General features: G+C 38.0%; 2 protein-coding genes across 2 annotated transcripts in view; one reads left to right on the top strand and one right to left on the bottom strand.

Moving 5' to 3' along the window:
• Positions 1 to 24,625, bottom strand: part of RSPH14 (radial spoke head 14 homolog) — a 73,973-nt gene that overhangs the window by 26,827 nt on the left and 22,521 nt on the right. The window lies entirely within an intron of this gene.
• GNAZ (G protein subunit alpha z) overlaps positions 1 to 24,625 on the top strand; it is a 49,610-nt gene that overhangs the window by 9,063 nt on the left and 15,922 nt on the right. The window contains exon 2 of the mRNA XM_021549917.3: positions 11,357 to 12,633. Within this exon, the coding sequence (XP_021405592.1) occupies positions 11,911 to 12,633 (723 nt within the window). The 5' untranslated portion in view covers positions 11,357 to 11,910. The remainder of the gene's footprint in view (positions 1 to 11,356; positions 12,634 to 24,625) is intronic.

Below are 24,625 nucleotides of genomic sequence, written 5' to 3'. Positions count from 1 at the left end.
TTTTCCCTGCATATCTCATCTGTGTGAAATGCAGAATGCTAACTAGAATAGTTAGGCATCAGCGATAAAATTCCAGCTTTATGTGCCATCTTAATAGTAGGCTAGAGTGTCACCAGAAGTATTTTTTTCCTGGTAATATGAGAAATGAATAACTAAGGATCCACTGCTGAATAATGAATAAACTAAAGGCTCGATTAGCACCTTTCAGCTTTCAGATAATTTTAGCGCTGCAGCTGCTTGAGTCAAGAAGAGATGTCACTGAGAGTAAAAGGAACAGAAAAGCAACTACCTGAGATGCTGCTGTTAAAGCTGTGCTGTGAGGGTGATGGTGTACATTTGGCTGGTCAGTGAGACTTCTCCTTAAGCTGATAGGACAGACTCATGCAGATAAAAACCGCAAAATTTGAGGATTTTACTATTAACAATAGCAGTAGATCATGTGTGTAGTCTCATAAATCAGTCCATCAGTTCTCAAAATATGATTCAAGAGCCTGCTTCAAAAAAAAAGGAATGAAATTACCAGGGTCCCAAAATGCTGAGCTGACCTCTATGTACCTCAAAGAGGAGACGACAAGTCCAGTTAGGGTGTGACCTGAGCAAAGGAGAACTTGTACAACAGAAGAGAGATGGATTATTTAGAGACAGAATTGAAGGGCTAAAGGATCACTAAAAATATAGACATACTGGCTGCAGGACTAGGAAGTTTGCAGGACTACAGAGAATAAAAAAAATGGGGGGAAAATGTCTGAACGATGAGAATGCCCTTACATGCAACACAACTTGAACAGGAGCACTGATTACCCTCCTCCCCCTCTCTCCCCACACACACCACATATACACAGAAAAGTACTGGTAGTGTTAATAGAACACCAAAATATCATCAGTATGTGCAACAAAATTAGAAGCTACACCTGTTAATATTACTAGTAGTGGTACAGTTACCAATAAAAAATAAAATATAAAAAAAAAATACTGGATTTTTGTGTGTCCCTAGTAACAAAAATAAATCTATCATTCATATATTTCAGGTCTGGGGAAAAATAACAAAGTTGCTTGAGGCTGAAAAATAACAACTTTGTCCAGCTAAATCTAAATCATGGTACTTCTATGTTAAAGTAAATACCCAACTAAAAATATACACAAACTTCCTCAAAAGATGGACTTACATTTAGCAGCTTATTTTGTTACTTATCAGTTTTAACAGTAATTAATTTTAATGAATATACAATACCTAAATTTTTCTATTTGTTTTATAGACAAAAAATCTATTCTTGGAATTATAAGAAAGCCATCCACAATTTTGACAGAATCGGTATAACCCTATGGATACGTGAAGCCATCCAACCAAGTCTTGTCGTAGCGTGACTCAAAATGGATGTGGTCAGTCTGGCCTCTGCTCTTCTAAGATTGATGAAACTAGGAACAAACATAGTGAATAACTGCAAAAGCCAGGCAGGGAACATGTGCACAGAACAAGAAATTAATGTTGAAACACAATGATACTGATAATGCTTCAGCATTTCCTAGAAATACAGTCACGCTGAGATCATACAAAAGCGGGGAGCTGAAAATTAAACTATGTTCATATCTATTTTTACAGAAGTTCTCACTGTAAATATTCTGATATATGAAGAGTATGAATCATGCACTGAATACTAAATTTTCATCAGTAAAACAGTCTATATTGCTGGTACTTTGGTATCCTGCTTGTAGTGTTGTTAAATACATTGTTTTTATTTTCATCCTGTTCAAAACCAAATACATTTTGGCTCATTTAAAAACCTATTGAAGTCAATAAAACCATTACTTTTTATGGTAAGCAGATCACAGACAGCACTTTACAGGGTTTGCAATATTTTTACTCTTATTTTCTCTTAATAAATACTGTCACTGTTTCTGGCAAGGAAGAACTATGAATACCCTCACCCCAAAGTGTCACTTTTCATTGGGTATCATTTCACCATAATTACTTAAGTTCCTCTAGCTCATTTTACATTCTCATTTAGTGCCACATAAAAATATTTTTCATCTCAGTAGAAAAAGCAAGGTTGAATAAGAGGAAAAACCTAACATTATCTAAGGAACTTAAACTCTTCAGAGCACAAGTGGTGAAAAACACACTGAGACTATTGCTAGAGATGTTTGCACTGCTACTTTAGCTTCACTTTTTTGGATCAATCAGGCCTTCATCCTCTTCAAAACTACAACCTGCATCTCCATCCATGACCAACTTGCTTATTAAAAGGCTTTTTTTAAAAAGACTGATGAAACGAATTTAACCACCAGTGTCCTCTAATATTCATTGTATGTTCAACATAAGCTGCTTAAAATCAATCGCGGGTGAGGAGCCAGCAGGGAGTGACTGGGATCCCTGTGCTGTGTGGTGGTGGGTGTGTAACTGCAGCAACTGCAGCTGGGGTGTGAGGAGGGTGTGATCACCCCTCCAGAGGGAGAGAATTGAAAGGAGAGACTGAAGAGAAACCCTCGTAGCTGCTAAACCTCAAAAGGATGTTAGGTTCTTTCTGGCAGCAGCAATTAGTCAGTGGTGGGCTTTTGTGTTGGTGTTTTGTTTTGGTTTTGTTCAGGGAGAGGTGTCAGTGAAGGAAAAATGGGAGCTAAAGAGGTTGATGCATCAGATACCAAGGACTTTTTGATTTACTCTGAGTGAAAAAGAACTTTGTTTCTATAGGTCTCTACAGAACTTTATCTAGATGGCAAAATAATGGCCTGGCTTGGCTTTTGAAACCAGGAGCTTATTGGCTATTGTACAATGTTGTACTGAAATGTTTCTGGTTGCAGAGTTCTTTTCTGTGAAGTAACACTATACCTGTGTTTTGGATTTGGCACAAAGCAATTTCATATCAAAACCAGAACATGGGTAACTTACTTCATATTCATCTTAGAAAAAAAGGTCCTTTGAATTTGAGAGTAACTCCAACAACAGCTCAGCTGTCTGAGATGTACCTGCCGAAGCTCTGGCAGGCAGCAGGAGTGTACGACTGTCAGAGCTTCTGAATTTCAAAAGAGAAGCAGAATGAGACCAGGCGTAGGCTGCAGCTGTAATCTGTGCTTGGTAGCATCCAAGTCCTCTCCCATGAGTCACACTGCTGAGAACATCGTGGATTCTCTTTAGCCTCTTGGGATTTTTTTTTTTGGCCCTGCGCTGCAGTCTAATACTTCTTCCACTTCTCATCTCCCTTTTGCTGATAAAATCATGCTTAATTTGGGTTGTTAAGAAGAAACCTAGAAAATCCACAGTTCTCATGTAGATACCTTCTGACATCGTTCATATGGTTAATTTTATGCGTGGCCTAGGGCTGGAAAATACTCTCTACCTTACCTTCCCAATTAATCCCTGATGATAGCCTTGCCTTTTATGCTGATAACTCTCTTCCTTCCTTTCTCTTATTATACTAGGAACAGCATTTTAATCCATGATTCTGTCTTGTTGTGAGGTTAATAAAAAATGCTGAAGTTTTCTTGTTCTTCCCTAAATTCCCTTGTCCTTCCCATCATGAGAACTATTGGCTTTATTCTTCCACTGTACTGTTTTCCTCTCTTTTATTTTGATCAGCTCTTCGATGTTTTCTCTGCACCATGTTGCTCTTTCCTCTCATGTTTTCATTGAGCTGCTGCCTCTGAACTCCCTTACAATTCATGTGAGTCTTCTATAATCCTTTTTTGACATTTTCTCATGTTGGGAACTTACTGCTCCTGCGTACTCATTCAACCTATGTCTGTTTTTCTGTTTTTTCATTCACCAAGGTTCTTTTGATTTCTTCTCTGTGTAACATTACTCATTCTCTGTTGCTTAGCTTCCAGCTTTAACTATCACATTGCCAGTCCTCCCATGCTGTCACCCACCCTTTCTGTGAATTCAGTGTTTATTACTTCTACTGAAATGATTCCTGTATTTTGCTCTTCTCCTTCCCAAACCTTTTGCTCTGCCTCCCCCTGCAAGTCTACTCTTGCTAGCTTTCCAGTCCTGATCCACTCCCAACAATGTCCTTTCTCTAGCAAAACCATTCTGATGGAAGTCTGATGATCTAGGCAATTTCTTCTTCCATGAATACCCTGGATTTATTATATCTTTTTTTTTTTTTTCCTTCCTAGTGTAATTAAATTCCATATGTGCAGACCCATCTTTACAGATTCTGAGTCAATCCTTTCCCTCTGGTATTTTTTTTTTCCTGTGTGCAGATTTCTGCTGATCTTATGCCAGTATGATATAGTAAGATGTGCCCATCTGCTCTTCTCGCCTCATCTTTCCTTCCTCTATTGCTATCTCTTCCTTCTTTTTTTCATGGATACAGGATTCCTTGCTTCCTGTGTTTATATACCATTAAATTTACCCTAGAAATCTTACCTAGCTTCTGTGACTTGATTCTCTCATTCCTTCCCTTAATCTTTGCTTTTCCTCCAGTTCCTGCCCTTAAAACCATTAGAACAGTTGTGATGTATTTCCATCTCCAAGACGCTTTCTTATGGATCATCACAGATAAAACTCATCTGTTGTTTCCAGGATTGCCATTTGCTGGAGCATCTTCTCCTTGCCTCTTGCTTGGCATTGAGCTTCAACCTTTAAATCTTCACTGGCTGCTTTTCTCTATTGCATTAAACAAACCTCCTGTCTTCAGGACACTGTTATCTGTACCCAGACTCTCATGTTCTCACTACAGGGATTCCCATAACTCATGCCTGTTACTGGAACAGCTAAAGCAAGCACGGTTTTGCTTTATTATGTCACTTTTAAGGCACAGGAAGAGAGACTTCCTTTTACAAGGCTATACTGTTTTCCTGTTACAAATCCCTCTTAAAATTTCTTTTGCTAAAACTACTAAAATGCCCTTATCTTTCATACGGTATTGTGTGCAATAAAGTTGTATGAGTGATAGGAAATTTGCCATTATGTTCAAAAAAATCTAATGTTTACTAGTGCTTTTAAAAAAAATGTAATAAAATAATCTCCTTAGCCCTGTAAGATTCATGAAACAGCAACCCTGTGATAGTGAGTCTTAGCTCTTGAATCACCCACATAGGGCTTATGAGTCCCACTAGTGAAAAAAAAGCCAAACAGCAGCACTAATGAAGACATAACCTCCACTGCTGTCATCACCCCAGTGCTTACAAAACTCTGAGTGGCTACTGCATTTTGTTTGCTGCTTTATTGCACACTTTTAAATGGGTCTGATGTTTGTACATCCCTAAAGCAGATGCTGTGTGTGTTGTTTCTTCTCACCCTTGTCTAGCAGCCAGGATTTCCTGCACACCCACTGCTAGACCCACTGTAATATTCTTGTTCTTGTAATGCTTTTTGATGCCAGTCTAAAGGTCACCTCGAAAGCGGCTGCTGTGGCAGACTCTGGGTTAGTCAAACCGCTGTGAAGCACAGCAAACTCCCCGTGCAGCCACTGACACTGCGCTGGGGTTTTGGCCATGCAGAGCACAACAGAACTGTGGTGTATCTGGCTCTATTCAAGAGTCAGTCAGTCTCATGTCTGGTTGTGTTGGTGCTTCTTCTCACTGTCTCACTGTCGTTTGTGGCTGTTGCTAAACACGGCAAAATTTAAATAACTCCTAAGTATTTTAGGTATTAATGCTTCACAGGATTTATGTTTCCAACTTCCTTTAGTAAGTGGGGCGTGCACAGTTAAAAGAAAAATAACCAATAGATTTTTGTTGAATACTTGGTTTATAAGAAATAATATGTTTTCACTGTAAGTTCTTAGGTTTCCCTAAATCTTGGATGAAGCCTGTATGCTAAATTTTGGCTGGGTGATATGCTTAGCTGGTGGATATCCCTAACCAGTATAATTTGTATTGTGGTACTGCTAAAGTTTGTTGGATATTTTCCAAGTACACAAAGACGTATTTAAGATCATTTAAGCTAATGAATAGAATATCTGCAGCAAGTCTGTTCTGTGCCATGTCAGGCAGACTCGATCATACACTGATAGGTCTATGCCTATACAGTAAGTAATTTTCTTTGGGTTCTCCATTATCTCCTTGTAAAACTTCCTTTGCCATGTATCACAGAATGGTGTAGCTATGTGGCAATACTATTAGTTGAGCTCAGATTTTATGCCACAAATCTGAGTATTTCTATAAAATCACAGTGGGAATCAGCAGATGAGAACCTAATGGACCTACCAATTGTTCTTGCAAGGGCACTGAAAGCAGATAGAGCTGGAAACAGTCAGTGCTCGTGACACTAAGGAGCTCATGGTATGGCACCAGTTCTGATCAGTGCCCTTCTCATCCCCTGCCTTGAACTGAGTTCTGGATTAAAGTTTTTTAATAATTGTCCTTTCACCTTCTTTGACAACCTTTATTGTAAGAATCCCATTCTTACACAGCAGTTTCTGTTATTTGGTATTGTTTACTGTGGCTAAGGTCCTGTGCCATGAATATGCATTTCTTGACTCACTTTGCTATTCCTCACATTTTGGTAACTTTTGCACAGACATTAGTAATTTCTTGGCTCTGTTTTGGGGACTTGGTATAGAGGATAGGTCCTGTTTTTCAAATAGAGATCAAGATGGATCAAGTAAAAAAAGATTCCAGTCAGCTAATTAAATAATGACACTTCTTTCTTCACTCATCTGACTAACAGAATATACGTTTTAACTGCTGCACAAAATAAACCTCAAATACATCAGCTTCCTCTGCTGTTTTCTTGTTCAACAACTACATCTGCCCCATCCTTTGTTTTGGGTGAGATTATAGTGCCTTAATGTGTAGTTGAAAGTTTTGTCATAACTTGAACATACTTCCTTGTCTTTCCGGTTTCAATGATTGTATAAAGAGAATGCCAGTAATATCTGTGTCCACAGTTTAAAAATAACTTTCTTCTGCTAAAAATGGACTTCAATCGCCATACATAAAACAGTAATTTCTGTGAAGTTATTTCAACCTTGTATTTGTACATCATGCATGTCTCTGACTTCTTCCTGGATGCTTCCCTGATCCGAAAATCTGGACTGATTTTCCTATTTCTTGTGAGCCTCAGTTCTTTTATTTTTCTCTCTCTCCCTTAAAAAAAAGCCTGATTAGTAGAACACTTTATTTCTTCCTCAGTAAATGCCTTGGGTATGTCCTGATATACCACACTCCCTTGTGCCTTCTTCTTCTTTCATTAATAGTATAAAAATTATTGAAAATTAAAACATGCAGAAATAAGGTTTTGTTAAAGTACAGAAATTCTCAGTGGGTGTGTATAATCATTAGAAACTGATTACAGTAGCTTGGCTTACACTTGTAGGTCTTATAAGAGTTCTGTGCTACTTCTTGCTAAATTTGCTTGAGTTTGCTTTTACATGGGTGTAAAAGCTTTTTACTGTATGTGAATGGGCAGGTGGTCATGAATCTAAATTATCAGACCACTTGCATTTGAGGGATAATACAGCCTTGTGCCTACAACTCCAGCTGAAATTCCTGCTGCCAGCAGCATGCTGTGTGCAGTCTCTGTGCTGTGACAGTCACAGCCCCTGGTTTTGTTCTCAGATTAGGAGTCACTGCCTTTCTACAGGATCGAGGGGGAAGCATCTTTCCAGGCAGGTTCTGTAACTCTGGGTTCCACGGTGACGTGTCAGCAGCTCATGAATCCAGAGACAATGCTTGGATCTTTCCTTATGGAAGTGTTTACACTTCAGTTGTGGTGGTGTGTCATTCTCCTTCCCTATGGCTCTTCTCTCTCTGCTGCCATAACTTGGGAACATGCTGGGAAAAGGGATAAGTGTTTATATTACACACACATGGATCAGTTTGCACAAGCCAGGAGTGATGGATGGGGCAAAGAGCGAGCCCAGATATGAAACAAACAATAATGACTGATTTTATTGGCTACAAATGAGTGGTCAGAACATGGCAGCAATAAACAGCTTAATGGACTTCAACACTTTAACATAGTAACCAGAGCAGAATTTCGTTCAGGTGTCCTTCCTACTCCAGGAATTGGTAGCATTCCTCTTTGATAATGGCAATAGATCAGGATTTGGGGCATGTTAATCTTATCTTGTGGAAAAAGCTACTCATTCTAGTGATGACAAAATAGCCCATCTATATAATCAGATTTAAAAACCCATGTTTTCTTAATATTTTGAGTCTTCGGTTGTCAGGAGAAGGCAAGTATGTTAGTTTAGACACACAGATACAGTATAATCTACTCATTTGAATAATAAGATTTTTAAAAATGAAATTTACACAAGTGTGCAAGTGAAAGGAAGCAATAAGGCTTTCCACTAGAGAACTGAAAATACACGTACCTAATTAGAAACTTACAGCCTTAAAACACTTACATGTTTAATATGAAATCTGATTTTAAGAATCCAACAAATTCTAGACTGCCTTATTTTCTGAGTGTATTCCAAGAGAAAGTAAACCTGGTAAGAGGAAGGTCATCTGTATGTAGCCAGGGCAGTAAACTCCAGTAATGGAATAGTTTGTGAAGTTTCCTGAATTTTAAAAAGTATTGATTGTGAACATGAGAGATTTTTTTTCACTGTATATGGGAAAACTTTTCAAATACACAAAACTTTTACTGTAGTGCCTATTTGAAAAGAGAATTTACGACTCATCTTTACAAAGTAATAATATAATCACCTCATTGTGCTACTACTTGAAATAGTGATATCCAAATATCATTGCAATATAAGCAATAGGAATGACTAGAAGTCAGGGGAAAAAAAAGAAATTAAAGAGTGTAAAACTAATGTGTATTTATATACTCCTGGTCTTTCCTACAGTGAGAGTCTACCTTTTTTTTGGTGTTAAACATATTAATGAATGGCAAACAAAATAGTTCATATGTAAAACACTGTGGAATATGAATGATGCATCTGAATGTGTTGTGGAAATATACAATAGGAAATATGCCACAGAATGTATGAGCTGAATGAAAGCAAAAGATTGTTCCTGAGAGAGTCTTTCTACCCAACCATTTGTCATAAGTGTTTGAGGCAAATAACATCAAGTTTAAAAAAGATCTGCTTGTCTTATATGGTCATAAAATCTCCAGATTGATCCTAAGACTGCTGCCTTTTGGCAGGAATATGTGCCCTCTTGCTGCTCGTTGCTAGCAAGCCTCTTTTGTTCAGGGTGGAACTGAGAGGATAAAGAGAAGGAGCCTGGTGTGTTTCTTGCAAAATTCTTCACCTGTAATCAACACAGTGCATAGAAAGTGGCTTAAAGGATTCAGCAAGTGGTTTTATCAATGACACGAAATGAGGCCTGTGATGATGAGGATTTAAAGGAGGACCAGTTTGAAATGTGTCAGAATAAGTGTGATTAGTGGAAGCAGCTCTGATCTTTATATAAGTAAAATAAGAATCTGCCCTGATATCTGATACAGGAATTTCATTCTCTCTGCCTGGTTAGAAAGTTATTCATTAAGAAAAAGCTTCCTCAATTCTGATTTTTCCTTTTTGGTGATTATTGGAAAAAGTGACTTACTTGAAGAAAGTGTAACTCCTGAGTTGGGAGGGTTTTCCTTTCCACATCTTCGGAATAAGTAAAGTTGTGCTAATTACAATTCTATTAATGTGTACACTAGTTTTTAAATTTTTCACTGATTAATCTGTTCTTCACAAGCTAATGTTGTCTCATACAAAGAGAAGTATGATAAATATAGCTGATATTAAGACCCTTGTAGAACTTCAGACCAGGTAAAAGAAATACATGGTGCATTTAGGGCAAAGGATTTGGATGTCTTTACATTTAAGATGCTTAATTTGCCAGCCTGTTCAAGCACTGTGGTCCCTATAGGCAAAGACAAGGGACAAGCACTTCAAACTGCTATGGAGAGGTGACTCTCTGTACTGACTGGATAATTTAGAACAACTCAGAGTAAGATTAGTTTAGAATATAATTCTAACAATATTCTAACCATATTTTAATAATGGTTAGTTAGAAAGTTAACTACATGAGGTTGCAAGTAGTTGTAGTTATACTTCTTTTCTCACAAAAGCTTGAGGCTCAACATCTTGCTTGGAACATTCTGTCTCTCTCCTGGTAGTGTGGAGTCATTCTCTTTAATATGTATTTTAAATTATTGTCACATCTACATTTAAATATTGGTAAGTTCAAACAGGAAAACTTAAAAAGGCTTGTAGGGCAACTTTGAAAATGGTGTTGGGAGACTTAGTTTTATTAAAATGTAGTTGAAAGTTTTCTTTAGTAGACTCTGCAAGTTTCTGTAAGGATCTCAGTGCCATGTACTTTGGTACTTTGGTTTGCAAATACACTCACTGAGGAGCCTCCAGGCACAAGTAACCAGGCAGCAGGAGAGGTGCCAAGGTGTGCTAGGGCAGCACTCGGGGAGGAAGCTGTGACATCTGTGATTCTGCTGCCCACTGTGCTCAGAGCTTAGTGAGAACAGCAAGCCCTTCCTAGAAGAGAGGCAAATGGTCACCAATCAGCTGTTAGTAATGTGTTTTCCCTCTGCCAGAGTAACTGCTTCCTGCTGCTGCCTTCTGCAGAGTTCCAACTAGCAGGCTTAAAGTCTAATCTGGGAAAGAATAATTGCTCTAACAGACACTGAAAAGCTCTCTGCCCTTGCTTGGGATGGTGTTTCCTGTGCTTCTTGTATGAAAAATTCACCTTGTAGTCATTGTTCTCTTTTACTGTAGCTCAGAAATTTCCTGTATTGAAATGGAAAGAGAGCAGGCTCAAAACCACTTAGCTTGGCTATGAAAAGAAGCTTACAAAGTTTGCATCTCTTTATTGATTAAGCAAAGATGCAGGTACTGTGTTTAACAATACTGTTCTCCAAGGAGAAAAAAGAAAAGAGCTGTTACAAAGATGAGCAACTCTTCATTTCTCAAATACATGAAGAAAAGTTAATCAGCATCTTTTGAATCTTAATTTAGTTATTTAAATGTTCAGTGGAGATAGATAAGATGAAAGAAAACTCAGGAGGATATCTGAGTACAAGATACTGATATAAATAGAAAGCCTAGGAAAAGTGGTTGTGAGTTTTCATTTTCTACTTCAGACAAATCAGAGAGAACAGAACTGTGCAGGAAAAGCACTGCCATAAGCTCTTGCTGAGGGAGAAACTGGGGCACAGCTCAGCACTGTTTGTTTTCACGTAGGTTTAGATAATAAAACACAGAAAGCTGAAAGGGAGATTTGATTTGCTATTGTTCAGAAACCACACTTCCTTTGTCTGTGAGTTTCAGCTGTCCCTATGCTTTTACTATAACTTTAGATATTTGCTTTTCTTTACATTTTTTTTTCCATCTGTATTTTCCATTTGGCATAATAAAAGGTTTGGAAGACTAGAAGTGGAGTAAAAAGTGAGTGGCTTGCTGCAAGGAAGCAGACTCTCTCATTCATTTATTTTCCCATTGTTTGGCAGGTGGAAAGCACAGATTTACAGAGCTGAACAGGATCAGCTGAAGAAGTGGGGGAAGAGAAACAAAACAAGTACAGTACTAGTGAAAAGAGCTTCAGCTTTATCTTGCAGCATCCCCACAGCAACCAGAGAACACGATCAGAAGAAAAGTCTAGAGCAGAGAAGGCAAAAGTGCAGCTTCTTATCTTTGGACAGAAGGTAGCAAAATCATTATGCAGAACAGAAATGGTATTTGATGGTTCTAGACAAACTGTGGCAAAGGGAAGTGTCCCGTCATTTACAGGAATGTGCCACAGTTCATGCACTGGAAAGAGGAGTGCCATGAGATCTGCTGAAGAGACTATTTCTGTGGCTGCATACCTACATGGGTTTGCACCCTTGCTGGGACTCAATTAGGTGGCTGTAGGCATCGGGGATCATCAGGTATTGGATAGCAGCCTTCATTCCATTCGGGGTGTACCTGGCACGAGAACTGAAAGACCCTGCAGATCTTTTTGAGAGACGTCAACAGAGTGAGCCAGTCTGCACCCTTCCCTTCTGTACCTGCCTGCTGTACCATGGGATGTCGGCAAAGCTCTGAGGAGAAAGAGGCAGCGCGGCGGTCCCGTAGGATTGACCGCCACCTGCGCTCTGAAAGCCAGCGACAACGAAGAGAGATAAAACTCCTCCTCCTGGGCACCAGCAATTCTGGGAAGAGTACTATCGTAAAGCAGATGAAAATCATTCACAGCGGTGGCTTTAACTTGGAGGCCTGTAAGGAATACAAACCTCTGATTATCTATAATGCAATTGACTCTCTCACACGTATCATTCGGGCTCTGGCCACCCTCAAGATAGAATTTCACAATCCTGACAGAGCATATGATGCAGTGCAGCTTTTTGCCCTGACAGGCCCAGCTGAGAGCAAAGGGGAGATTACCCCGGAGCTGCTGGGGGTGATGAAGAGGCTGTGGGCAGACCCCGGTGTGCAGGAGTGTTTTTGCCGCTCCAACGAGTACCACCTGGAGGACAACGCTGCCTACTACCTGAACGACCTGGAACGGATCGCGGCCCTGGACTACATCCCCACGGTGGAAGATATTCTGCGGTCTCGGGACATGACCACAGGGATTGTAGAAAATAAGTTCACCTTCAAAGAGCTGACTTTCAAAATGGTGGATGTGGGTGGACAGAGATCTGAACGCAAAAAGTGGATCCACTGTTTCGAGGGGGTTACAGCAATAATTTTCTGTGTGGAGCTGAGTGGGTATGACTTGAAGCTGTATGAAGATAACCAAACAGTAAGTGCACCTTCTGCTCCTTGTTCTCTTTCCTTCTTTTCCTTTCTCCTTCATCAGTATTTGGGCTTTTATCTCCCCCTCCTTCTTTCCCTCCCAAGGCAGTAATCAGTAATCCCCAATCATTAGGAAAACCTGGAAGCTATGGTTCCTTTATTTGGATAGTTTTCCCCACTGAACAGTTAGTTATTTAATGTTACTTTTGGGAAATGGAGGTGTTCTGCACATGATGGCAAATTTTAAATTTTTTGGTGCCTTTAGCTAAAAGTTTACATGGTTAACTGTTACTTCAAACACCAGTTAAAAAGGTAGGCAGTAGTGACATCCTGGTGTACAGGGATGGTTCATTTGGACACCACAAAGGTCCTGGGAAATGTCGAAGGTAAAATACTAGTAAGTGACAGTTTCCTCCCCCTTTTTTTCCCCAGGATTTTCAATAGGAATTTGGGATTAAATTACTTTTTAAAATTAATTAAACATGTTTTTTAATTAGTATGACATTTTTATATTTAAAATTGTATTTTTCTTGTTAAATGGCTGGTTTGCCTTGTCCAAAGAACAGCCATTCCCATTTAATAGTCTTTAATGTTGTAAGCTTCTGTTGTTCACAGCACACAAACACAGTAGCCATGGGAAATATATGAATGCTTACAGATACACAAATATGTATTTGCTGTGACTTTCAAAGTGCCTGAATTAAGCTACACTGGGGTTTTACTTCAAATTTTTTTTTGACAGCCTTGTAAAACATGCTGTTTAAGAGAAGGGAGTTTATGGGTAGGAATGCACGATGGCCCCTTTTTTGTTGGTATAGCTTATCACATATATAGTATTTCCCTATTCTTCTGTAGTGATTTTACTGTTTATAAACAGCACTTCTATTTTCTTTTCTGTACTATTCTGATGAGCCATTCCACTGTCCTGTGCATAGACTTCCCATTCATTATTTGGAGATTCTTTTCTTGGCATTAGTGCCTTCCTACGGTAACAGATTTCTGTATCTACTTTTTTATTTAGTAACCTCATCTTGACATGAGAGAAGCATTGCCACTAATTATTTCGCCTCATTTTCAGATATATTAGGTAAAGTATTTAACATTAGACCCTGACTAGGAGTTTCTTGCAATTTTGACTTTTTCTGCCTTACTGTTCAGATTTAAAAATCAAAAATAGCTACCTAAAAGGGAAAAAAAATCCATATACTCCGAGAAATCCTTATGAGCATTGGTCCATACAAAACCAACAATAGAAACTACATTGGTACATTACTGAAACTGCAACACTGAGACTGCCACTCATGAGAAAAGCCCTACAAATGATGGAATTGCAGAATGTAAAATGCTTCTTGGTGTAGTATCTGTGGTGAAGAGAACTGCTAAATAAAACTAGTCTACTGCCAACATAACTTACTGCTTGAGAGAGCATGTAAGAATCTGGCTGATTTATAAACTGTGAAAATTGAGCAAATGATCTGTATGAATATGAAAACTTCTGTGATCCTGTTGACAGAAGTGGAGAAATGCTATGCATGAACTCTGTCTTTATTGAAGATGCGTTAAAATAATGATTGACGGATATGGTGAAAAATGAGGGGAAAATCAGTTCTGCACACTGTGGGTTCTGATTTTAGCTCAGTCATGAAGTCTGCTGAGGGTGAGATTGTTGTAGTGGCACCAGTGAGCAGAACAGGAGAACAAAAATAATGCCCAAACTATTGGCTGCCTGGACAACTTTTCCTTTGTGTGACATTTTAAGTGACTAAGTTACATTTATCTGCCTGAAAACAAATAACAGAAGGGGAAGGCTGACTTTTTCAGGGGCTTTTGTCTTTCTTCTGCTATGCTTTATTCTGGGTAACATCACTCCTAGGAATAAAATCACCTGAGTTGACAGTTTGTAGACCTGGACAAACCAATATTTTTGCTTGTTTATGAACATACGTGATATTTAGCTGTTTACTAGAGAGACAGATAAAAGAAGTATTATGGTTCACTTTTTTCCTCCACCATGTATGCTCTATCACTCTGTAACAATATTTTTTCTGCTTATCTAGGGTTATTTGGCAATGTGATCTGTGTCTGGTTTCATTTCTACAATATCTTGGGAGGTCTTTCCCTTACCTAATCTAATAAATATAGCTTTATCATTCCATGCACCACAGCTAGTTAGCATGACTCAACCACGTAACAGCTGCCTCTTCTTTTGACAATTGAAAAATTGTAAAATACCTTTGGGTTGCTACTGATTTATTGTATGATTATTATTCCTGACCAGCACTATGAGAAGGTTGCCTTAAGTTTTTATATCCCATGCTGATGTTCTTCTCTACTATGTCAAATAAATTACTGTTTTGTTTTTCATGGTCCTTAGCAGCTGATTGACCCATTGTACCTTTCATTACATATTAAGATGCCATCTCTGGCCTTTGATCATGTTACATTATCAAGTAATAATTTTTTTGCCTTCTTATATGTTGCATCCTGCACTTCGAGGGCACTACCCGTTAATATCAAAGTGTCTCATCTTTATTTCAATTTCTCTTTAAATGAATGTGTGCTAGAGAATGTTGAATACTGTGTACTCTCAGAAGTCAGTGCTGCTGCCTGTCCCCATTGGAAGGATTCTTGGTTCCTTTGGGAGTCCCCAGCTGTCCAGCTCTGTCCTGCTGTACATTTCACAGCTGGTTTTCTTCCACAGCCTGTACATGCAACAGGGTTTGAGACTGAGAAACACTTCAAAGGTGCAATAATGAAGTTCATAATGAACTGAGTTAAACAGGAGTGTATGCCTGAGAATTCCTGAGGTCAGTAGCCACAAGAGATTCACATGGTGCAGGAGATACCAAGTAAAGGTTGTACAGGTCTAAAAATGACGCTGGTTCAGTAATAATGTGAGTGTGGAAGTTAGAGGAAAACTGCTTGCAGGTAACAAGTAAATTTTAGGCTTTTTGGGGCTATTTTTTTAGTATCTTTCTAGATGGAAGATGCAGATGAAAAAGAATGCTGCAGCAAACAGTTCAGGTTGGAATAGGCCTCATGCAACACTAATTGCTGGGATCATAATCAAACTTCTCAATTATCTAATTATAACTGGGAAACCTTCTGTCATATGTCAATTGTATGAATTTTGAACAGAAATCCTGTTTCTGCCAGGAATTTTTTTATCAAGTAAACAACATTGGTAACATTTTTTCATTTTTTTCTGCCCTTTTTTTTTTTTTTTTTTTTTTTTTCCTTTCTTTTTTTCCCTGAGGCCAAATACTTAAGGGGCTTATTTGGCTTTCCTGGCAGTTCAGCTTTTTCAGTAATTCAGGGTATTAAAAATCCTTTCTGGCATGCATTTCTTTTACTGCAATGCTAATAGGACAGAGGGGAAATTGTGATCTGTGTACCCATAGCCCTTCTAGCACCTGTTATTGCCAGTGGTAAAACATCATGTCAGGAAACATTTTTCTGACAAACTAAGTCACTTGAGAATCCTAGGAAAAAATTGACCTACACTGTTACATTTTTTTATGAAGCTTTTCCATTTCAAGACTTTTCATAGTGAAGTTTGTGTGGGAGCAAAGCCTAGATGACTTCAGTACTCATGTGTGTTATCTTTCAGCACTGCAAATGAAATTCTAGCCTTTTTGCACTTAACAAAGTAATATATATAGTCCCTTACCCAGCTTTATATAGTAAGGCATCACAGTTCCAGCCTCAGGACTTGTATCTGTCTGAGAATGTGCCTTCTAAAATATGTAAACAGCAGTAAAATAATCAATATACATAACAGGAAATGATTGATTAACTGCCAATTTGCAGGTTTTTTACTAGATATTCTTTCAAGTCTGAAAATTTATTTTTGTTTACATTGTTCCTTATAAGTGTATGCTTCTTATGTGAATATTCTCACATAGAACACAAGGGACAGCAATTTTTCATATTTTGGATTTGTTGCCATACTCTGAATTTTACATTCCATGTAACTTCAGATACTAACAGTAACTTTATATGCTAATAACTCTGCCTATATGTTCACTAAATTATTTTCTCTAATTGGGGAAAAAAAAGCAATAAATATGATAATGTGCCACATTATGGAATACAAAACCCAGACTCATTCTAATGCCATTGTATGCTTGCAGGAAGATGCCAGTATCAGCCTGGGAAGCTTTCCTGTGAGGCTTATCTATTTCATGTCAATAGACTAATCCCTAAGACAGCCCTGTATTTAAACCTACAGATAAATATTTCTGTCACTGTAGAGCAGTAGAAGAAATTCACAGGGGCAAAACCCGAAAGATTTTTGCCTGTTTTGGAAAACAATGGCACAGAAGTAGTGGACCTACTGGGCAGTATTTGCCTGCTTTGGTATCCAGGGCTAGCTGTCAGACTTACATCTGAATTGATGACTGAATTTCCTGATGTATTTAGGTAACAGCAGGTAATGGCTAAAATCCCCCATGACAAATACCTGAGAGATGATGTAACTCCCGGGTTTTGGTCTCTGTGACTGGCTGTATTCAAAAGTCCTAGACTAGGTAAGGTGTTTTGCTGTGATTTTTAAATGAATCCCAAGCTTTACAACACTAAAGTAAATAAAACACTGAGGCATCAGGAGTAGCAGAATGCTCCTATCAGGCTCAGAATAGTACTTAGGTGGAAAGACTTGGGTACTGACAGATGAATAAACAGAACTTAAGCTAAAATCTCAGTGATCCAGTAACACTGCTGCTCTTCAAACTGTAGAAGAAGGAAAAAACCCCAACCAAAACCCAGCTGAATTCCAGGAATGCCTATCAGTGTAGAGGCAGTAAAGCGTGCTCTGTAAGTGCAGGGTTAAAGCAGCCACCAGTGTAGTACACATGAACACAAGGCACCTGTCAAGCACTGGGAGAATTGTAATGAGTCAGAAAGCCACAGCCACTGACAGGCAGAGGAGCTGATCATACACATGGATAATATCAGTAGGATAAAGAATCAGTTTGTGGAGAAAAGGAACTGAGTGTCTCTGCCTCTCTCAATGGGGTTGAAAAGCTATGAACATCTTCTCAATATATTGTATAGGAAGGATCCAAGTGAAATTGGAGAACTGGTTATAGCAAGCAAGGAGTTGGAAGAGGAATACACCAGAGCAATACAAGGTTCTTCGACAGCATATTGTCATCTTTAAGTGCAACTCTCTAGGTGAATCTATTGTAAATAATTTCCTTAAAAGCAAGCTGTAAATTTGCCCTCAAAGAATCCCTTGAACATTAAGGAATGCCACATAATCTTAGGGCTGTGAGGCACATGTGACAAGCCTGACCTAGCCTTGTGGAAAATATACTTCTTGGACAAGTAGAGTTTTAATCGTCAGAAGTTAATTAGATTCTCTGTAACTTAATGCATATCAAGTAGAGTGGCAATCAGTTTTACTTCTTTGTGATGAAAATACATAGCTTTTAATGCAAACTTAACAATAAACTGAGCAACTTTTAAAAGACATATGAAAAACATTGATGATATAGATGTAGCTTGGAAATTCACTTGACTGCATTGTAAGGAGTCAAGATCCCACTGAAGCCCAATGCCATAAAAAGAATAATGTGGTTTGAGTTTAGAATCTTAGCATCCATGTAGTGGGTAGAGAAGTGTTGATATCATCTCTCATAATTCTGTATGCTGTCTACTTAACAGTCACAGTGAGTATAAAGTAGAAATGTGCCAACATAAAAAAAAGGAAAATTCCACCCTGGTCTAGAAAAACAGCTACTTTGGGTTATTTTTGTAGGTGTATAAGCTGTAACAACTCTCTGTGGTATGCCAGCCCTGGGGAGAGTAGTGGAGTCCAATTAGCCTTAAAAAAAAGCAGAAATGCTGGAACAAAGGAGGATCCTTGCTGCTAATACAGCTTCAGAGTGAGTTTTGGTGGTGGTGGATTTTTCAGAACTTTCCTCCATGATTACAAGTCAGTAATTTAGATTGCAGGTTAAACCAACAGCCATGTCAGGCCAGCATTGGCCATAGACTGGTCCCTGAGCATTCTTGTTCTTGGAGGGCTACAGGATTCATCACATTCTCTTTTTTAAAATTTACTATTGTCTGCTACCTTTATACTAATATCCTTACAGAGTAATCATCCTAATAACCTTTTATACCAATCAGTGCAACATTGGCTGAGCATGTTCTGACCGAGTTAGACAGCACTGGTAAAAAGGCCCTGACAGAAACTTTGCATCTTAAGAAAATGTAGATATTTGTTATAGGCTGTTGTGAGAGGTGGTCAGTTTAAGCTATAGAGTTTTGCAAATACACATATTTTATCACCAAACCATACCTTGAAATATTCTCATGGGCAGTTTGAAGCAGCACTGAATCTAGACTAGAGCCTTTTCAGATATAACTTTCTTTGTTCCTGTTTTTTTTTGCATATAAAATATTATGTGTATGCAAAACTCTTACCCAACTTGAAACTCATTTTACTTGTTTCCTTTGTAAGGATCATTAGTGACTACTCTCTGTCAATTCTGCAAAATCCCTGAACTGAATTAATACATGAATTTAAAAAAATCTCTGTGACTTGGTATACAGCTGAAATTAATTATAATTCTGATATATTGTTGTCTTAATCCTGGCCTGTGTTCATGGCATGTATTAATGTAGTGTTATCTGTTACTGTAGTTATCCCTTCTGTCATTAACTAAGATATTAAATAAGCTTGGCCATTAAACAGATCCTATACACTTGCATTTACTAATTTGCCCTTTTTGTTGCAGTTTTACTGCTTTCAGCCTTTTTTTTTTTTTTTTTTTTTTTTTTTTTTTTTTTTTTTTTGGGATTGTGTGCTGCCAAGACTGAATACGTATGCCTGTATCTTGGGAAAGATTTTTGAGCATCAAAATGCATTTTTTGAAAGCTATTAATAAGCTCAGTTAAACTTTTAACTTGTCAACCAATGACAGTGTCCCCTGATTATACTTCAAAATTAGCAGACAATGAATAACTCCTCTACTCCAATTAATTCAGCTCTCTAACTCCTGTCACTTATTTTTTAGATATTTAAGCTTGATACTGTCCTTTCTTTCCATTATTAAGCTGATTGAAACTACTTGCTTTCAAAATACACAGTCCACATACTCTGTGTACTTTTTCTCATTATTTACTGACTGGCCATATTTTACTTTGCTAATAGGAACCAATTCCCAGCCATTCCCCATCAGTAATAATAAACTCTTGATAATATTTTAAGCCAATTTAGCATAAAATGAGAAGCTAGAATCCTTCAGTCTCTCAGCTGTGGGGAGAAAGCTTGTGCCTAAACTGATTTTGTAGCAGGCCATGGTGGTGTGTCAGATGTGCTGCACCTCCTCCAGGCCAGCTGGGCCCCTCAGTTCAGCACCCTGATGTTCTCTCCCTCTGCTCTTTCCCTGCCAGCACAGCACTGGGTGTCACAGCTGCTGACAATGGCTTCAGCCTGGTCCTGCCAAAGCTCCCAGTGCTTCCAGCAGCCTGAGCTTTGCAACTCTGACAGAGCAATGAGCTTATTGCCATTAATATTTCCCCAGATCAGTTGGAATTCTGCTGGTGTCAATTACTCTGGTAATGCTGATTAGGGATGTCATTGGACTTGTCAGAGTACACTAATTTTTATAAAGCCTGTACTAGGTGTAGTCTGATAGTGTGCATTCACCTGGCAGTGCCACAGAGAGGGATGGCTCCAACAAGAGCTTGCCAAGTGCCTTTGCTGTTCTTCAGAGATCAAATCAAAGTAGGTATTAGAAAGAAAGAAAGAAATAACCCCTCAACAACCCACATATGGAAAAAGGAAAAAAAAATCCAACTGAATTGGAAATGTGAGAGGTTAACAAAGGAGGTTAAAGATATGTTAAAAAAATATCAAATTTAAGTTGACAAGAGTAAATGCTTTGTGGCTGTGCCTAAAATGTCCTGGAGGCAGTGTTCTGCAGAGCATGTGGCTGTCATTGCTATCCAGCAATCCAGACTGAGACTTAGAGCATTTAAAAAGGTTTCAAAAGGTTAATTAGTTTTATAGAGCTAAAAAAAAGTGAAGTACCTGCTTAATGTATAAATACCTGAAGGACCAAAAAAATGCTCAATATTTAAAGAAATACGTCATCTAACAGAGAAAGGCAAAGAACAACTGGCTGGAAGTTAGGTCAGATAAATACTGTCTTGAAATAGTGGCGGGTTTAATTCTGGTTTTTTAGGAAAGAGACTGAACCAATTTTTCTCTGGCAGCTAAGTCTGATTCAGCTGGCAAAGACATAAAGGTTATTGATGTGTTAGAAATCATGGAAAAGCCTGATCATGTCATGATTCCTGGTCATGTGTAGGAATAGTGCTCATTCCTCCCAAAAGGTGGTTGGATCAGTAGCTCAACTGAAGTGCATCTACACCTACACCCACAGCATGGGCAACAAACCAGGGAGCTGGAAGGCACTACACAGCAGGAAAACCATGGCATAGCTGCCTTCACAGAAATGTGGAGGGATGACTGGCACCACTGAGTGCTGCAACGGGTGGCCAGAAACTCTGCAGAAGGAATAGGAGAGCTGGTAGGTGATGTGCTGCTTGCAGGCTGTCTTGGCACAGCAATCACAAAGGGAGTGTTTGCAATTCTCAGAAATCAAGGAGGGACTCAGCAGAAGTGACACCTTGCACTTGGCCTGTTCAGGAGACTGGCTGTCCCTTGAGGGGACAGTCCTGAGGCCAGGAAAGCTGGACATCCTTCAAGAAGGAAATGTGAAAGGCACAGGAGCAGGACAGGCTGTCCCCATGTGCTAAAAGATGAGCCAGTGGGGAAGAGCTTGTCTGGGAAACCTGTCTGCTCCTGGCTTAGATGGGTGTAGTGGTTTAACAAAGAGTCATGTAAAAGATACAACTAGATGATGAAAATCCTTGTATTTATATCTTCATACATGCAGCTTAAATAGTTGAAATACTTGTTTTACTGAAGAAACAATACTGGGAAATTGTACAGAATTCCAGCAGATTATATTGTAGATGCTGATTTCATTTTATTGATAATAGTTTTCAAACAGCAAAATGAATTAAAATATTACTACCATTGATTTTAATATGAGCAAAACCAGGCTCCAGATTTTAATTCTTTGTATTTTGCTTTCCTGATTAATACTTCTGTATTTCTGTGCTCTTTGCATTCATTATTTGCTGTGAGGAAATTGGTAATTTTTATTAGTATGAATTTTCTTTATTAATACTGCACATTCTCAATTGTTTCCTTTATTGGTAAATAGATCCTGGATGGTATCTTGCTTTCTGACTCATGAAGCTAACTTTCCTATTTAGAAATCAGTTTTATATGCAATCTGTTGTATTGCTCAGTGTATAGGTACAATACAAATAGGGAAGTTCTTGTACAATATCAGAGAGAAGTGAGGCACTGTACAGCTAAGAAATATAGAAGAAAAAAGTCTAGCTTTCCCCAGTTTGATTTTTCAATCATTCTTCCTCATCAATATAATTATTTTCATGAATAATTCATCCCCAATCTGTAATACCACTATGTCACTTTTTGAAGTTGACATAACTCAATAACAGCTCCTGCTAAAAGGGCATCAGTCACACAGCAGGGCAATGTCAAGTGAGGTGCAGCTGGCCAGCAAAGAGAAGATGAGTTATAAGATAAAGTCTTGGCTCACCTACATGATTATGTATTGAATTTACAGGCCATGCTGGTAGATTGCTAATATTTTTCCACTCTTTATAACTTGGTATCTGAAGTCTTTCCTATCCATAAACCTCTAAAAAAAATATATTGGTTGTTTTTTTTTTTTTCATTTTTTATCCCACTTATAAAAATCGTTATTAAGTTAAAGATGGCATAATTAGTTTTCAATTTTGCACTAGAGGCAGAAAGATAAATAAATAATATGATTTTAACATTTATGCAGTAGTATTTTTGCTGAGGAGCCCTGTCCCATGTCTTGAGGTTTTTTGCTCCAAAGTAGCCAGCGTGTATCTTGAATGGAAGGTAACTGAGTTATTAGTTAGAGATTTAGTTGAAAATTATTCTGAATATGGATTTTACAGATGGTATGATTTCTGTTAGTTGCAGGTTCTACTTAATGTGAAGATTTTAGAGAAATTGTAACCCTTTTTTCCACTGAGGGCTTTTGCAAGGTGCCTTCTCAGTTTGCCTTACACAAGGGATTCTAGGGCATGCTCATGAAGAAGTGATCAGAGTTTTCTGGAACAGCTTGAGAAATGCTTTTATAATTCTAGTGTTTTCACTATTATGAAGATGATTATCCTCTGAACAACAGAGAAATTACATGATTATCCAAAAGTGCAAGCTGGATACCAACAGGTTTTCTATGATAATAAATCCTGGACATAAAACACCTCCACTGTTCTTAAAATTCAGTGGTAAAATGGTATCTGTGTCATACAGCTGTGATTAGGGCATGGGGCATTTCTGGTGGGAGAAAGAAGGTAAGTTTTTATAAAATGGAAGTGTCATATGATGACAAATGCACCTTCCAGGGAGAATGATTGAGCCACTGCTGTCTAAATCCCCTAATGTGTCCTCAAAGGATCTTTGCTTCAATAGTTGTTTAGTGTCCTGCTGTTCTCTCTCGTTGTTCAGCAGATGACAAACACTTCCTCTAAGTCCTTGCTGCTCCTTTTGATGTGCTCTTGATTCAGCGTTGGTATTTACGTCATCCATTGCTGTTCCAGGAGCCCAATCCCCAGAGCTGAGGCCTGAATGGCAGCATCATAATACAGAAGTGTGTATGACAGGGGGTGTATTGTTTTTTAAATTGTAGTTATTAAGCTTTACAGATGCAGTCAAAAGAGCATATCTGCAGTGACTCTACAACAACAATTCCTAAACTTTTCCATATTATAATGTTTCTTTTCTGGGTTAGAGCAGTGGAGATGAGGGATTTATTTATTGATTGTTCTATCAGCTTGCATCAGTGACTTAATCTTCCTTGTCTGTCTTGCTTTTCTCAGTTCCAGATGTGTATGGCTTATAAAAAAAAGGGTATTTTTTGAAAAATATACTTCTTTAAACACCTTTTTACCATAAAAATGTCCCAGAGTATTTGTTGCATGCAGAGCTTGGATAATTGGTTTAGTTGGCTAGCATATCACTTGTTTGAATGTCTTTCAAAAAAAGGATTTACCAAAAAACATGCCAGAAATCAGGCTGATTTTATAGATGAAGACTAATAAACATTTGGATAGATTTTCATTGGTATGCAGTGGTCATCTGCCTTATGATTTGCAAATTTTTTTGAGAGTAACTTCATGCAAACAAGTCAATACAGCATTCTTGACTTTGATTATTAAAAGGGACAGTATTTTGACATATTTAACTGTTTATTTTCACAGACTTATCCTTTAAAAATACTTTTTTTTCTTGGAAAATGAAAACCACACAAAACCTCTAGTAAATGTTCTAACAGCAAGCTTTTAAATTATACATCTATTTACTATTTGTTTTTCATAAATTTTTAAAAGTTGCCTTTATATTACATACTGTACTCCATTCTCGTTGAGGGTCAAAGTACTGCAGTGGAATCTGCCCATACAATGGTGTTTTAAGGACTACAGTTTATATTTTGAATCAGAAATACAGATTTCCTAGAATATAAATGCTTGTTATCCTACTAGAATTTTAGTAGTGCTTAAGATCCAAATCTCTGTAATGAGTAAACAACCAAAATAATTAGTCTGAATAAGATTAATGAATAAAAATATAAATTAAGTCAATGCATTTTCTGCTTCCAGTTAGATTTTCAAAGATTAAAAGAATGTTGAGGTTTTATACTTATTTTAGAACATTAAATGTACTCAGGAGTTCAAATGTATAAGAGCCTTTTTGAAAGGGTAGAATTTTAATTTTGTATCAAATATTCTATTTGCAATAACTAGAAGGAATTAGAAGCTTTATACAAGTAAGATTTCAAAATTTAATTAAATAGTTTGGAGTTGTGCAGTATTTTTTTTAGTTAACAGAAATAGTTCTGTAAGCTTAA

The sequence above is a fragment of the Lonchura striata genome, chromosome 15 (genome assembly GCF_050655825.1).
Source record: "Lonchura striata isolate lonStrDom1 chromosome 15, ASM5065582v1, whole genome shotgun sequence".
Classification (NCBI taxonomy): Eukaryota; Metazoa; Chordata; class Aves; order Passeriformes; family Estrildidae; genus Lonchura; species Lonchura striata.
This window is presented reverse-complemented; position numbering and strand designations above follow the sequence as displayed.